Below are 16,218 nucleotides of genomic sequence, written 5' to 3' on the forward strand. Positions count from 1 at the left end.
CATGAATGATGAATTAAACTTAAACATCTTATTGTAATCCATTTATTCGGGTCATCATTGGGCACTTACAGATGCCTAGGAGCACGTGCAGTGTGCATTATGCTTTGTTCATTATAGTTTATTTTAAGATCGCGGTTTTGTGAATTTTTTAATGTATCCAGCTATCACAGTGGTGTAACACAGTTCAGGAGGATGTTTAGACTCCCGACAGGTTCTATCAGCTCCGCAGCTCTAATAGAGCAAGCCGGAGAACAGTTCTCAGTCAGGTCGGCTCCTGACGTCATCAGGGACCGGCCTTTCATTTGTGAAATAAACCAAATATTGGGCAGTTTAAAAGGGCCTTCCTCCAATGGTTAAAACTGCTGATAGGTTCTTTATAATTTCGTGTCCTTGGATTGGCTCTACAGGCATTTTCATTCGCATATTTAACAGGGCCCAGTGAGTTTCAGGGCATTCATCCGGTGGCTTGGAGCGGAGCACAGCCAGCACGATGCGGCGAACAGAAAGTTTCAGTTTTCAGCAGACATGAAGAACAGCCCTTGGCGAGGTCAGAATCCTATGAGGTTGGTTACATTTGACATCATATTCCCCTGAAGAAAGATCATTGTCTGAAACACGAACTGTTTGTGTCGGGATTGGATTTTAACGCTTGAAAACAACCAACAAAACAGGGAAGTCAGCCATGTACCCGCTTTAAATCAAAGGGTAGTTTTGAAGACCATATCAGTTTCTTCTGCGAGGAAGGCAAATACCAGCATTGCCACGGATGCCATTGAATTATTTGGAACTATACTTTCAACACAAAAATTTTTTTTTTTTAAATTTTGCTTTTTTGGAGGTGGTGGCAGGTTGATGATTATAACCAATTACACATTGGTGCGGAGTCACCTACACTATATATGAAACCTTCCACTCTCTCCATAAATATATTTTCAGTTCTTTTGAAAAGTCTTTTTGAAAATTAAACAGGTCCACAGAGTGTAGGCTGATTAACTTTTGAATTCATACAAAATAAGATATTAAACAACTTACTGTAAAACACATTTTGGCAGTGATAGAGCAGCTTTCAGTTGCCCTTGATTTATTTTTTATTCTATTGGATTGCTGTATACAGTGGTGGGTTTTTTGAGATTTATTTGGATTTAACTTTCAAGATAGTCAGGTATATCCAGCGGCGCCAATTTAAACTGACAATCAATTAAGCTTTGAATGTCTATCATTGATTGTTTATCAGTTTCAGCAATCAAAATCATCAACTCATGTGTGCACTTATTCAGGCCGGCATTCCTCCTGGTCTGTAAAAAACGATGCCTCCTTAATGGTTCTTAGGCCTCTAGGGATCCGTTTGACACGACAGTATTCTGATAACGTGGCAGTGTGAAGCTCCATTTGGATACATTTTTCTTTAAATTTATATATATCCTTCCCATTCACAAATTTTGGCACAATCCTCATGTGGGACCAAATAAAGTCAAGCCAAAGCTAATATTAGAAGCAGCTTGTTCAGTGAAAAAGTCTTCTCCTTACACAAGGAAGCCGCTAGGTAAATTAACCAATTAAGTTCTGGAATTTATTGCCAGAAGATGTGGTTAGTGCATTTAGTGTAGCTGGGTTCAAAAAAGGTTTGGATAAGTTCTTGGAGGGGAAGTCCATCAACTGCTATTAATCAAATTTACTTAGGGAATAGCCACTGCTATTACTGGCATCAGTGGAATGGGATATACCTAGTGCCAGATCTTAAAAGATACATGCGGGCGTAGATTTGTTCGCGCAACCCAGCGCGAACAAATCTACACCCGATTTTATAACATGCGTGCGCTGCCGCGTGCATGTTATAAAATCCGGGGTCGGCGCGTGCAAGGGGGTGCACACTTGTGCACCTTGCACGCGCCGAGCCCCAAGGGAGCCCCGATGGCTTTCTCAGTTCCCTCCGAGGCCGCTCCGAAATCGGAGCGGCCTCGGAGGGAACTTTCCTTCCGCCACCCCCCACCTTCCCCTCCCTAACCCACCCCCCAGCCCTACCTAAACCCCCATCCTGACCTTTGTTGCAGAAGTTACGTGCACGCCGGCCAGCTGCCGGCACGCCATTCCCTGGCAGGGCCACAACGAAGGAGGCCTCAGTCCCGCCCCCAGACCTGCCCCCTTCCCAACCCTTTTTCAAAGCCCCGGGACATACGCGTGCCCTGGGGCTTAGGCTCGGCGTGTGCAGGGGCAGCTTTTCGGGGGTTACGTGCGTTTGTAACGCATGCAACCCTTTGAAAATCTGCCCCTTAGTGTTTGGGTACTTGCCAGGTACTTGTAGCCTGGTTTGGCCTCTGTTGGAAACAGGATGCTGGGCTTGATGGACCCTTGGTCTGATGCATCATGGCATGTTCTTATGACTGATTTGGAGTGCAGCTCTCTGGAGGCTAACTTTAAAGGGGGTCATTCCCTGGTGCGCATGTATCCCCTGGATCCTCAGGTGAAGGGCCAGTTCCATTTTCCAAGGGTGGATGCACTAGCGCGCTCGGTGACCAAGTCAACCACCATCCCCATGGGTGGGAGTGGCCTTGAAAAATGTGCAGGATAGGAAGACAGAGGCTAAGGGAGCACTTGATGCAGTGCACATTAATCTTCAGATCTTGGACTGTTGCTGTATAGTTGCACGTTCGGGCTTATTGTTGATGCAGGAAGCGGAGGAGGATTCCCCATCTCTGGAACCAAGGGTGACTTTTTTGATGGACATGGAATATGATTTAGCTCTCTCCGCCAGCCTGTAATAAATCCTTTCATTACAAGAAGAATCCTAAGGATGATTCCAAATAAATCTCCTCCATCAGTGCTTCACAATAAGAGCTTGGGGGTCCACCTGCAGGTGCCGGAGATCAGCGGTCATTTGTCCCGTTTTATCACAAGTGGGTCCAGATTTATGGTGACCATATAGCTCCATGTCAAGGGGGACAAGCCAATCCAGTCCTGGTTTTACCTCATTGCATTCTTAAGAACATGCCATACTGGGTCAGACCAAGGGTCCAACAGTGGCCACTCTCTATTAATTTCCATAAGAAAAGCAGAACTATATCTCATTGAATACCTTGGGCTAAACCAGGAGCTGGTTCAGAATTTTTTTTCCCTTGACAAGGAACTACTTGGTTACGCTCGATGCAAAGGTAAATTTTAAAACAACCTTGAAAGGCTGCAATTGGTGATGCGATACTGTTGAGGGCAAGGACGTTTTGAATTTCCCTAGCTTATGTGCAGGCGTCAGTGGGAGCTGGAGTGCACCTCTGAGCCAATGATTTTGTAATTTCTAGAGGAAGATGCACTGTTAACCTGCCATTGGACGCGCACTGTTAACCTGCCATTGGATGCGCGTTTTCCCTTACCCCTTATTCAGTAAGGGGCGGAAAACGTGCGTCCAACCCGCCGAACCTAATAGGGCCCTCAACATGCAAATGCATGTTGAGGGCCCTATTAGGTATTCGCGTGCAATTCAGAAAGTAAAATGAACAGCCAAGCCGCACATTTTACTTTCAGAAATTAGCGCCTACCCAAAGGTAGGCGCTAATTTCTTCCGGCACCGGGAAAGTGCAGAGAAAAGCAATAAAAACTGCTTTTCTGTGCACCCTCCGACTTAATATCATGGCGATATTAAGTTGGAGGTCCTGAAGAGTAAAAAAAAGTTTAAAAAATGAAAAAAAAAAAAATTGGAAGTCGGCCGGCAGCTGTCGGGTCGAAAACCGGACAAATTTTGCCGGCATCCGGTTTCTGAGCCCGTGGCTGTCAGCGGGCTCAAGAACCGACGCCGGCAAAATTGAGCGTCGGCTGTCAAACCTGCTGACAGCCGCCGCTCCTGTCAAAAAGGAGGTGCTAGGGACGCGCTAGTGTCTAATGCCTCCTTTTGCCCGTTTCTACCGCCGGGCCTCATTTAAATACTGTATCGCGAGCGCCGGGAGAGCAGGCATTCGCCCGCTCTCCCACGGACTTTACTGAATAGGCCTGTAAGGGATTGGCCCTTAATACCTTAAAAGGTACATATGACAGCTCTTGGTTGTTACAGGGGCCAAATTTAAGGTCAGCTCCTGTCTTCCATTGCAGATATGGGTTGGTTTTTGAAAGGAATCAAACACAGCCAATCATCTGTTTGGATTCTGGTTCCTCTTTGGGATCTTAATCTGGTTTTCTCCTTTTTGGAGAAAAATGCACGGTTAAAGTGCATTTACAAGCGTAAAACCCAGTTTTATGCATGTAAATGCTTTTGAAAATCAGGCCCTTAGCTTTTACAGAATTACTGGCAGGCTATAATGTGAGCTCAGTGGTATATGAAGTGTGATATCAGTGAGCTTCTGATCTTTGTCTCTAGCTGCTTGTTGGCATGTTGGTAATGGACTTGCCTGACTGTTCTAGAGGAAAGGAAATTATCAGGTAAATAATAATTTCACTTACTTTATTCTTAGCTTTTTCCTCTGCTGTTGGCCTCTCCCAACTCTATATAATTAGGACTTATTTTCATATGAATATTTTTCATGAAATTGCACCACTAAACCCTAATATTCGGTAAAGAACTATACTACTGCTTGTCTGATGGTACAACATTCAGGAAGAGAAAACAGGATGTATGCATTTTGCTTCATTTCTCATCTTGCTTAACAATAATAGAACAATGCTCATTATACAAATACTTGTTTCTTTCATGAGATGGTGGTTTGGTGGAACAGTTTAATAATTTCAAAATAAAAGTTTTGAAAATGTATGAAAATGATAAAAATACAATATTTTTCAAAGAAAATCAACAGGAAGCAGATGATTTAGTATCTTTATTATATGCATTTTTTTGTAAGATATAAAGGTATGGGGGAGAGGGTTAAGCTATCGACAGAATTAATGTGCATCTCTCTGATTTTGTATTTAAATCTTATCATTCAGAATCTGTTATGATAATTTTGTTTTTCTATACACACAGATGTCCAAATAACATCATATTGGATCTTAATTCTTACTTAAAGTTGTATATACAAATCCCACAAACGAATGTGGTGGGTGCAATACTGTAGAAACCTCCACAATTTGTTTTCCCAATTTAAGACATCATAAATGACAGCAACTGATTTTTTTTCTTGCCTTTCAAAAACATCCCCAAATCTTGTTACAAGGAACACTTATAGTTCTTGCCTGTCCCAAACACATAGCAAGTTCTTTCTTTTGCTGCCTAGTGCTTTATTTTTGTAAGTTATTTGATCTTGGTGCTGTTTGCTGAGGAACACTTCATTTGTACTAAAGGAACTGAATCTCTGTCATTTCCAGCTCCTGAAGCAACTGCATTGGGTTGGGACCTTTGCCATAAAATGAAATAGCATCGGCCTTCTAATTTAAAGGGTCAGTGTCACACATTTATAAGGCATGTGACCAGGAAGTTAAACGATTACATTACAATCTTGGCAGGTTAAAATTTAGGCTAATTGTGCATATAATTTTTAGGAGAGGGGTGTTTTTTTTTTAACTACTGCTCTGTGTTTTATTCCTTAATCAATTGAACATTATAGTAGCTTTTAAAATAAATTAAACAATGATGCATAAAAGCTAGGGGGTATGACTGATGGAGCAAGCGGAGAGAGAGCACGTTTGAAATCATCCCCACTGTCCAGCTGTGGAAATCCAGGTATGCTGACAGGAAGAATAAAACGCAGAACAACATTCAGAGGAAAACTAGAGGATCCCATGTGTCTAATACCTGAAAGTGAAACAGTTAATAACTAACCTGTTTTAGGTTCCACTGCTGTGGTGTAAATGTATTTAGACACTTATCAACGAAGAAGTATCCTGTGTTTGTGCGTATCAATAACTCCCCATAAGAAACTACTGTAAGTTATACTTTGGGAGCCCCATGCATACACATATGCCTTTATGAACACTAAATGGTTATCCTGTTGAAGGAATAAAATGAGCACTACTAAATCTGCTGCGTTACGTGGCAACTGTGTCCATGCACCACGCTCATACTCCTCAGTCTCTGTAAGCGACTCCTCAGTGGAGCCCTACCGCAGAGTCCAGCCCAACAATAAATAAGGCGGCAATAAATTAATCCAAAATGAAGCACCTGTTGACGGCAAATTAAAATAAATAAACAAAAGAAAGCGGATGCTGTACTGAGCCCCTCCCACCGTGTTTTCAGGCTGAAGTCACCATGGCAAGTACAGGCAGTTTTCTGTATTCCAAATGGGAACTAAAACTTGGAGCCTTGGCCAGGAGCTGAAGCGGCACAAGTGAGCCAAAATTCGCCCTGATACCAGCCGATGAACTCCACTTCAAACGGCGCGCCTTGGCTACTACTGAGGCAATTCTCCCTCTGCTTCCTAGCCTCTTTCAATGGCACACTACTGTGGCTAGCTGAAGCTAGGTTATACATTTGCATGTTTTCTAGTACAAGGTTTCTGCTTGGTTTTCTAAGCGACAGTGGGTTATGAGCCGGGGACTGCAGGTCAGGCAGCCTCAGAGAAGCCAGCCGTGGCAAGACGGCTCACGTGTTCTGGTATGACAGCTCAAACATGCTGCATGACTCGTCGAGGCTGTCGTCCACATTCAGCTTCCTCCAGAAGGACTTCTGTTTCTTCTGCAGCTCCTTGCGCACACATCTGGGACAGGGTACGGTCTTCACCTTGCATTCCACATGGAAAACTGCACCACAGCACTCACATCTACAAAAGACACAAGTGAATGAATTACAATTAACCTTCATCGAAGGTACAGTGAGATTTCAATATAGACAAAATACTAGGTTGTAAATTCTTTGTGGGGTTCTGGTAACATCACAAACATTTCTTGAGGGAGTTGCTGTTGAAGCAAGAGCTGGTGAGAACAGGATTTTGCAATGGATAAAAACAGGGAGCCCGAGATTCAAATGCTACTTAGTTGGATAAGTTGTGGGCAGGCAATGGGTGGATCAGGGCAGTGATACTTATCTAACATATAGCTAAATTTACTAAGCCACAATAAGGCGATATTGCAGTACTTTCGTGTAATATAACAAAAGATTTCCTCCGCTTATGGAAGTAAGCTGCTTTGCATGCATAAAACTCCCTAATGTATACAAAGCAACTTATGCATTCACAAACCTATGTAAATAAAATAACATGACTGATAGAGAAAAAAAGCAGCATAGCTGTGCTGCTGAATATTTCATGTAAGTTAGCCAGATAAGATTGAATATTGAGGTCTGGCTATTCTGGATTCGAAAGACCAGAAAGTGTCCAACCACAATGTCTGCTCACCACCTCATTATGATTTTGGCTTCTTTTTCAAGTAGAAAACAACTGGCTCTTACTTAAATAGTAACAAAATAACTTAAATAGTTACAAAATAAAAGAAACAAGAAAGTATAAATTCTCTATCACAAAGCACATATACAACTTTAGTGTCTGGTGACTGTACTAACTGGAGGATTTCTAAGGGGCTGATGTAATAAGGGGCTCTAACGTTAATGCAGGTTTTCACTCCTGTTTTAGCGTGCATTTTTCAGGAGTAAGTTAAAATCCCTGTTACACACCAGAGTTAATTTACTCATAAAAAAATGCACGCTAAAACAGGTGTAAAAACTCACACTATGATTAACATGAAGCCACTATCTATTCCCAAGCAATGCAAGCAGACACTTTAAAGTCCAGACTCCTTAAAGCACATTTTTTAACGCTGGATATTTAACTCCTGGGTCACAGCAGTAGAACTTAACTCGCGTTTTGGTTGCCATATTATACTATTGCTGTGCCCAGTGGGGTAGTGTCTAGCTGCTTCTACCACACTGGGCACAGCAATAGAATAACTTTGGCCACCAGAAATGTGAGTTTACTCCACCTCGTACCCAGGAGTTTAATTTCCGGTGCTCTCGGGAAGGGCACCTATAGTTGAACAGGACACCAGCACTGTGCATCCATCTTTGTCATACTGTTTAACTGTAGTAGCCCACCATACGGAGCTTACATGCTGTCCATCTAGCTGCAAGTTCACCCTCCAAAGAGCCAATTCTTGCATCCAAGGCCTTTTTGACAGAGAATGGCAAGTAAAGTCAAAGCATAAGCTCTCTGGGGTGGGCACCTACAGCTGAACAGGATGCCAAAGTCTGATGCACAGCGCCAGACTGCATACTGATCAGCTAAAGATGCTTTCTCCAGAGAGCTTATGCTATGATTTTACTTGCCATGCCAAAATGGCATTGCATGTGAGACTGGTGCTGTGCGTCCAAACTTGTGGGCACATTCTTTTATTCAAGGTGATTTTAATAAGGAATGGCAAGTAAAATAAAAGAATAAGCTCTCTGGAGATAGCACGATGAAGAAAGCATAGTGTTACACCTGTCAGTCGCAGACGGCTGCGACCACGAGTGCTCACCTCCTACCTACACTGCTCTCCTGCCCTCCCCCAGGGCTGCTCGCTGTGCGGGCTTGTCTGCAACACCGCGCTCCGCAGGACTCTCTTCGGCGGCATGGACGCCGCCGTTCTCTGCTCTGACGCTGGGCCCTCCTAGGCGCGGACCTGTGGGGCTCCTCCCCACAGGCTGTAACAAATCACGCCAAGGGTCCACCAACCCACAGAGCATAACAGTTTGCCAAGTCCATGGACCCGGCAGAGGTATCAGCTCTCCAGGCCATCCCTGGCCTGGCACAACGGATCAGTAAACAATAGAAATTCTTGGAGTTCCTGGCTACCGCCATAGACAACTTGAGCTCTCGTTTAGATGCCACTGTGAACGCCACAACCACGTCTATCAAGCTCAATGCCTCTACCTCTTCATTGGCTCCTCGGCTGACTGTGCCATTGCCGGCATCTCCACACTTCTCAGGAAACACTCTTCTGTGTCGGGGCTTCCTGAATCTCTGCAACATGCATTCTGCTTGCAGTACGCATACTTCCCAGATGTGATCACCAAGACCACGTACATTCTGGCCCTCCTGGATGGCAAGGCCCTGGCATGGGCTTCACCTCTCTGGGAGCGAGCAGATCCTATTCTTCGGGACCTTCCAGGGTTCCTCGCCCTGTTTCGGTCAGACTTTGAAGACCCCGGGCAGCGTGCCGTCTCTGGGTCAACGCTGCTCCACCTTTAACAGGGTTCTTGCCCTTTAATAGACTATGTCATAGAGTTTCAAACTCTCGCATCAGAGTTGCATTGGGAATCCAACTGTCTGCGCTCCATCTTCTTGGAAGGGTTGAGTCCTCGCATAAAGGACGAATTGGCTGCTCGTGAACTGCCCACCTCCTTGGACTCCCTCATTGACCTTACCAGGCGCATCGACTGTCGATTACGAGAACGCTCTTCTTGAGTCCAAAGCATAAGAATATAAGAAATTGCCATGCTGGGTCAGACCAAGGGTCCAACAAGCCCAGCATCCTGTTTCCAACAGAGGCCAAACCAGGCCACAAGAACCTGGCAATTACCCAAACACTAAAGATCCCATACTACTGATGCAATTAATAGCAGTGGCTATTCCCTAAGTAAACTTGATTAATAGCAGTTAATAAACTTCTCCTCCAAGAACTTATCCAAACCTTTTTTGAACCCAGCTACACTAACTGCACTAGCCACATCCTCTGGCAACAAATTCCAGAGTTTAATTGTGCGTTGAGTGAAAAAGTATTTTCTCAGATTAGTCTTAAATGTGCTACTTGCTAACTTCATGGAATGCCCCCTAGTCTTTCTATTATTTGAAAGTGTAAATAACCGTTTCACATCTACTCGTTCAAGACCTCTCATGATCTTAAAGACCTCTTTCATATCCCCCCTCAGCTGTCTCTTCTCCAAGCTGAACAGCCCTAACCTCTTCAGTCTTTCCTCAAAGAAAGCTGCAGATACTTTACCACCACATCGCTCCAATACTGAGCTGCCACGGGGTAGGACCTACCCTCTCTCTCAGACAGAGACCCGAGCCATGTCAGAATACATTCAGAAAAATCTGGCTAAAGGCTTCATCCAGCCTTCCAAGTCTCCGGCTGGGGAAGGAATCTTCTTCGTAGGAAAGAAAGACGGCTCACTGCGCCCCTGTATAGACTACCGAGGACTAAATGCGATTACTGTCAAGGATCGCTACCCTCTAGCACTCATCTTGGAGCTTTTTGACAGTCTCCATGGGGCCAAGATCTTTTCTAAATTGGACCTCCATGGTGCGTATAATTTGGTCCGGATCTGGGAGGGCAACGAGTGGAAACTGCCTTTAACATACGTGACGGCCACTTTGAATATTTAGTAATGCCGTTTGGCTTGTGCAACTCACCTGCAGTGTTTCAAAACCTGATGAACGAAGTGTTCAGAGATATGTTGTACCAGTGTGTAGTCATATATCTTGATTACATCTTAGTCTTCTCTCAAGACATTCACAGTCATCGCCAAGATGTCTCCCAAGTTCTACAATGCCTATGAGACCATCAACTCTTCGCTAAGCTCGAGAAGTGCTCCTTCGAGCAAGAGTCTGTTCCTTTTTTGGGATACGTGGTGTCCAATCATGGATTTAGGATGGATCCCCAGAAACTAAAGTGCATCCATGATTGGCCACAGCCCACGGGCCTCAAAGCCCTCCAGAGATTCCTTGGTTTCGCCAATTATTACTACTCATTTGTTTGCCATTATTCCACCCTGAATGCCCCACTCACAGCCATGACTCGCAAGGGCGCCAACCCCTCGCAGTGGTCACCGGAAGCCATGACCGCCTTCTAGGATCTTAAGTCGGCCTTCTTAAAAGAACTGTTGTGACCTTACCGCTGAACCGGGTGGGTGGTAATTGTTTGGCTCATCATCGCATCGTCCGGGAAGTTTACCGGCGCTGTGTGTTATGATGACCCGTGGCTTTTGACGTCCTTGACGTCGGGAGGTGTGCACGCACGCGCGAACGTGCGCATGCGGGGTGTGCGCGCGCGCATGTCATCTCAGGGACACTTGTCGCTGTCTGTTCTGATTGCTGTTCCAGTGCATGCATTTATCTTTTGGGAGACTGTTGGAATGGGAAGCGCGTGCTACTGAACCTTCTGGTATGTTGCTGTTATGTACTGTTAGAATTCTCAAGAGGCTTGTGCTCTTTAGAATTCTCATCTAACGTTTGTTCCTTATATGCTCTGCAGGGAAGCATTTTGGTTGTCTTGGCAACTGACTACAACTGTGAACACTTCACTGCAGCCAGAGCTCTGCCTTTATTTTTGCCTTGATTTTGTCTTATGAGAATATTACTTGTTATTTCCTGAATTCACCTATTGAAAGACTATTACTCTGTTCCTGAACTTTGTATTTTGATTAAATACCTTTTTGAGATTCACTACGTGGTCAAGTCATATCATCTTTGAGATTAGTTTCAAAACTACTGTTTAAAATCCATCTTCTGACTTATTTAACTTAAGTCAGACCAAGAGTCCACTTTCTATAGGTCAACAAGAACCATGTCTCCGACATCCGGACCCCACATGTCCGTTCATAGTAGAAGTCGACGCCTCTGACGTCAGAGTTGGTGCGGTGCTGAGTCAGTTCTCCACTACCCATAAGCTCCACCCCTGCTCATTCTTTTCTCGATGCTTTACACCTGCTGAACGAAACTATGGCATCGGGGATAAAGAACTGTCGGCCATCAAATTGGCGTTCGAAGAATGGCGGCCCTGGCTTGAGGGGGGCACAACACCAGATTAAGGTATACACAGACAATAAGAATCTCCAATACTTACACCAGGCCCAGCGTCTGAACAGCTGCCAGGCTCGCTGGTCTCTTTTTTGTGAAGTTCAACTTTGTTCTAAGATACCGCCCTGGTGATATGAATGGTGGCGCTGATGCCTTCTCTCGATTGTTTGTAACTGAGGATCTGCTGGATATCCCGCAACACATTATTGACCCCACAAGGGTCATTCTGCCTGCCACTTTTCCTATGCCTCCAGTTAAGACCATGGTACCTCGCCCGCTACGGCCGAAGATTCTACGAAGGGCCCATGACTCACTGACCTTGGGGCATCCAGGTCAGTCCAGGACTCTCTCCAACTTGCAGCGCTACTACTGGTGGCCCACCCAAGCATATGTGGAATCCTGTCCTACATGCACCCAGCACAAACCTCCGCCAGGGAAACCATGGGGACTTCTACAGCCACTCCCAGTGAACTTTGGACCCATATAGCCACCAATTTTATTGTGGAACTGTTCATCTCCAATGGAAACAATACCATTTGGGTCACTGTCGACTGCTTCTTTAAGATGGCACATTTCGTGGCTCTACCTGGCCTTCCTACAGCACCTCAATTGGCGAAACTGTTTTTTAAACACGTGTTTCGGCTCCACGGCCTACCCCGACATATTCTCTCGGACCGTTGGGTTTAATTTACCGCTTGCTTCTGGAAATCACTGTGTAAGAAGTTTGACATTTCATTGGATTTTACCTCAACTTACCAAATGGCCAAACCGAGAGGACTAACCAGAACCCTGAAGCAGTTCTTGCGAGCCTACGTGAGTCTGCGGCAGGACGATTGGGCTAATCTGTTGCCCTGGGCGGAGTTCGTGCTGAATTCTCATGTGTCCTCCTCCACGGGGTCGTCACCCTTCTAACTAGTCTAAGGACGCCAATCTTTGTCACCACTTCCACTCCTGCTGTCCGTCGCTTCTCCGGCAGCGCAGACAACTGCCCAGGAACTACACTAACTTTGGCAAAGTACTCAACGGTTGCTCGAAAAGGCAGCCCAAAGATCAAAGAAGGCTTTCAACGCCCATCACCGTGCTGCACCCCAGTTTCAACCTGGAGATAAGGTATGGCTCAGCACTAAGTTCATTCGCCTCAAACTGCCCTCAGCTCGGTTTGCCCCCAGATACATTGGACCATTTCCAGTGTTATGTCGCCTGGGTCCTGTTACATATCGGTTTCATCTGCCTCCATCACTTAAAATCCACAGCGCATTCCACGTTCCTCTACTTAAGCCGTTAATTCTCTCAGGGATCTCCAAGAAGCGACCCAACCCAGTTCCACTATCTTCGGAAGCTGACATCACCTACCAAGTCTGGGAGGTCGTGGATATCTGGAAGCATGGGAGAAAATGGGAGTACCTCTTGTCGTGGGAAGGGTTTGGTCCTGAGGAGAACAGTTGGGAACCCATGGCTAACATCTTGGACAAGGACCTTCTGCAACAGTTCCATATTGACCATCCTCATAAGCCCAAACCCCAAGGGAGGGGCCTTAAGAGGGGGGGTACTGTTATGCCTGTCGGTCACCGATGAATGCGACCACAAGTGTTCACCTCCTACACTGCTCTCCTGCCCTCCCCGGGGCTGCTCGCTGCGCGGGCTTGTCTGCAATGTGGCGCTCCACAGGACTCTCTTCGGCGGCATGGACGCCGCTGCCACTCTCTGCTCCGACGCTGGGCCCTCCTAGGCGACCGCGTGCGCGTCACAGGCCCCGTCTATGAAGCCTCTTCGGCGGGAACCTCGGGGGCATCCCACTGTGATGATGTCATCGGTCTTCCATTTATAAGCACCGCCGTCACCCCCAAGAAACTGACTTGGCAACAAGTTCCTTCCCTGGACTCAACTCCTGCGATCCTCAGGACATCGTCTACTGCTTGCCTTGAACCCTGTCTGGCACCCGCCCCTCTGGGGTCAGTGTGCGCTACCTGGGGACTTGTCCCCTGGCCTACCCCGCTCCTCGGGATGGCCCTGCGCCCCTTGGGTTCCATTCTGCCTGGCTCCAGCTACTTGAGTCTCCACCGGATTCGCAGCTCCCGTGAGTCCCTCATCTGGCTCCCTCGCTCCTCAGGGCTGTGCCTACATCCACGTCTAAAGACTGGCAGCGCTTGCTCGCTCCTCAGGCCATGCTTACTCTACCATTCAACCTAGTCCTGCCCCGCTCCTTGGGGCTGGATCCCAGCTTGTACCAGTTCGTCACCTGTCCCGATCCTCGGGTCAGTTCCAGCTTCCTCTCTAGCTACACCTCCCCTCTCCGAGGTTCTACCATCCTCAGCTGCTTGGGTTAGGACTGGACCACCTTACCCTGTGGGTGGTCTACGTTCCTAGTTACATCTTCCACGCAGCAGCTGTGCCCCCCTTGGGGCCGACCTTCCAGAGATCCTCCTACAGCCTACCACCCTGCTGAGGTTAGCTACGGGTCCTTGGGGCCTCTCCACCACTGTACCAAGAGCTTCCCGCTGTGCCGGTATCCGCCTCCCGACGGCGCGGACCTGTGGGGCTCCTCCCCACAGGCTGTAACAACTCGCGCTTCAGGCCAAGGGTCCACCAACCCACAGAGCATAACACATAGGTTCTCGCGGAGAGCATCAACAGCTGAACTGTAGACACTTTAGTACTACATGTGCATGTACTGTCCAGCTGATCAGGGAGACAAAGAAAACCGGTGACTGGTGCCTGCCTCAGAGAACTTACAATGGAAATTCAACTCCTGGGTCTGAAGTGGAGTGAACTCACATTTCTGATGGCAAATGCTGTCTATTGTTGTGCGCAGTGTAAAGTGAATTTTAAAAGCTCGGCATGCACCAAAACCGGGAGATAAGCGCCAAGTTAGGCTGGCGCACACTGAGTGGATTTTAAAAGCTGCCCGAGTACATGAGTACTTGCCATTTCACGCACAAATGAAAAGTTCCAAAAAAGGGACAGGATGTGGGGGTGGACTGGGCATGAAGATTCCTGGATTTCACATTGAAATCTGTAAGTAAATACTTACGCGCACAGGCGTGTGCTGGGGTCCCCTGCTGCGTAACTTTACTTCTGCTATGGAGCACGAGTAAGGAATAAAATAAAGATACTTAGAAGATTGGCGGGGTTTTAAGGATTGGAGCTGACAGGGGAGAAGGGAGGCTATTAAACTAGGGGTGTTCAGAAGTCCCATTCCTTACCTGGGTGAACTGGGAATGAACTGGTAACCTTGCCGTTTGGACACTGAGCTAGGCGCTTAGTTGCTCGCAAATCTGCACAATCGGGTGCCCAGAAAGGCGCCTAGCTAATCTTGCCATTTGGGTGCTGAGCTAGGTTTTTATCAGGACGCTTGTCCTCTGTTCGTGGCAGAAAAATCTATATGATCAGGTGCCCAGAAAGGCACCTAGCTAATCTTGCTGCTCAGGCGCTCTTCTGGCAGTGTATCTGGCCGCTCGGGCATTGAGCTAGGCACTCAGCTGGTCACAAATCTGGCCGCTAAGATGTCGAGAAAAGCCCTTAGGGAAGCACCTACCTAAGCTGGCCGTTCCAACGCCCAGAAAAGCACCTAGCTAAGCTGGCCACTCAGACACCAAGATAGGTGCTCAGCAAGGTGGTTTTCAGGATGCCGACACAGGCCCCCCGAGTCGGCGCTAACACTTAACTCATGCCCTGACCATGGTGGTAAAAAACCTGTATTAAAACACCCGCACTAGCATTGGCACGGCTCCCTGCATTGCCTATGATTAGCTAATCGCCTCCTTTGCATGCTGTTAACATGCATTTACGCAGGAAAAAACACGGATAAGCACATTTGTACGTGCTTTTTCCCCCACGCACAAAATCCTTATTACATCCCCGTATAGGGCTTTGTGCGGAAAAATGTGCATACAAACCCGCGTACATCCGCGCACAAACCCGCGGCAGCTTCAGTGCACCTTATTACATCGGCCCCACAGAATGCTGAAATGATAAACCAAATGGTTTCATAACATTGGACTCTGTGACTTGTTATACTATTTTGCTTCCTGAAGGAATGTGTTTGAGCATTAAAGTACATATGTGACAGTTATTAAAACATGCTATTTGGCTGCATTTATATGCTAAAAATGGGGAGGCCAATATGCAGTAGATAAAGGTAGGCGGCAGAGGGAGGTAGAAAAGAAAGGGTTGAGGTAGGCTTTGGGAGAGGAGAATGGAGCTCGCGAAATGTAATTTTTCAATTCTAAGGGAAAGTAGGAGCAGGGGGTGGTGGAAGGAGGAACCCTGGCCCCAATACATTTTTTTTTTAAAACAATAAATGGGCTGTTTTAGAGGGGTGGCAAGTTCAGCCCCATAGAGTCTTTGCAACTCGGCTGGGAGGGAGGTGGAGGACAGGCCACGATTTCAGAGTTTTTTTTTAAAATGTTACCTAACTTAACCAGATATATTCTCTTTTGAATATATCCGGTTAAGTCTAAAGTTATTTGGCCACACAAGGCCAGATAACTTTAGACCTGCTTCCAAGCAGGTTTAAGGTTAGGCGGCTAACTTAGCCAGATATACCCGATATTTAGCTAAGTTAGCCGGATATACCCGATATTTAGCTAAGTTA

At 46.5% G+C, this 16,218-nt stretch overlaps 1 protein-coding gene across 1 annotated transcript in view; it reads right to left on the reverse strand.

Annotated features, from left to right (window-relative positions):
- Positions 1-4,781: 4,781 nt before the first annotated feature.
- Positions 4,782-16,218, reverse strand: part of PLEKHM3 (pleckstrin homology domain containing M3) — a 444,523-nt gene continuing 433,086 nt past the window's right edge. The window contains exon 8 of the mRNA XM_029606371.1: positions 4,782-6,674. Within this exon, the coding sequence (XP_029462231.1) occupies positions 6,497-6,674 (178 nt within the window). The 3' untranslated portion in view covers positions 4,782-6,496. The remainder of the gene's footprint in view (positions 6,675-16,218) is intronic.

Source organism: Rhinatrema bivittatum, chromosome 6, assembly GCF_901001135.1.
Source record: "Rhinatrema bivittatum chromosome 6, aRhiBiv1.1, whole genome shotgun sequence".
NCBI classification, from domain to species: Eukaryota; Metazoa; Chordata; class Amphibia; order Gymnophiona; family Rhinatrematidae; genus Rhinatrema; species Rhinatrema bivittatum.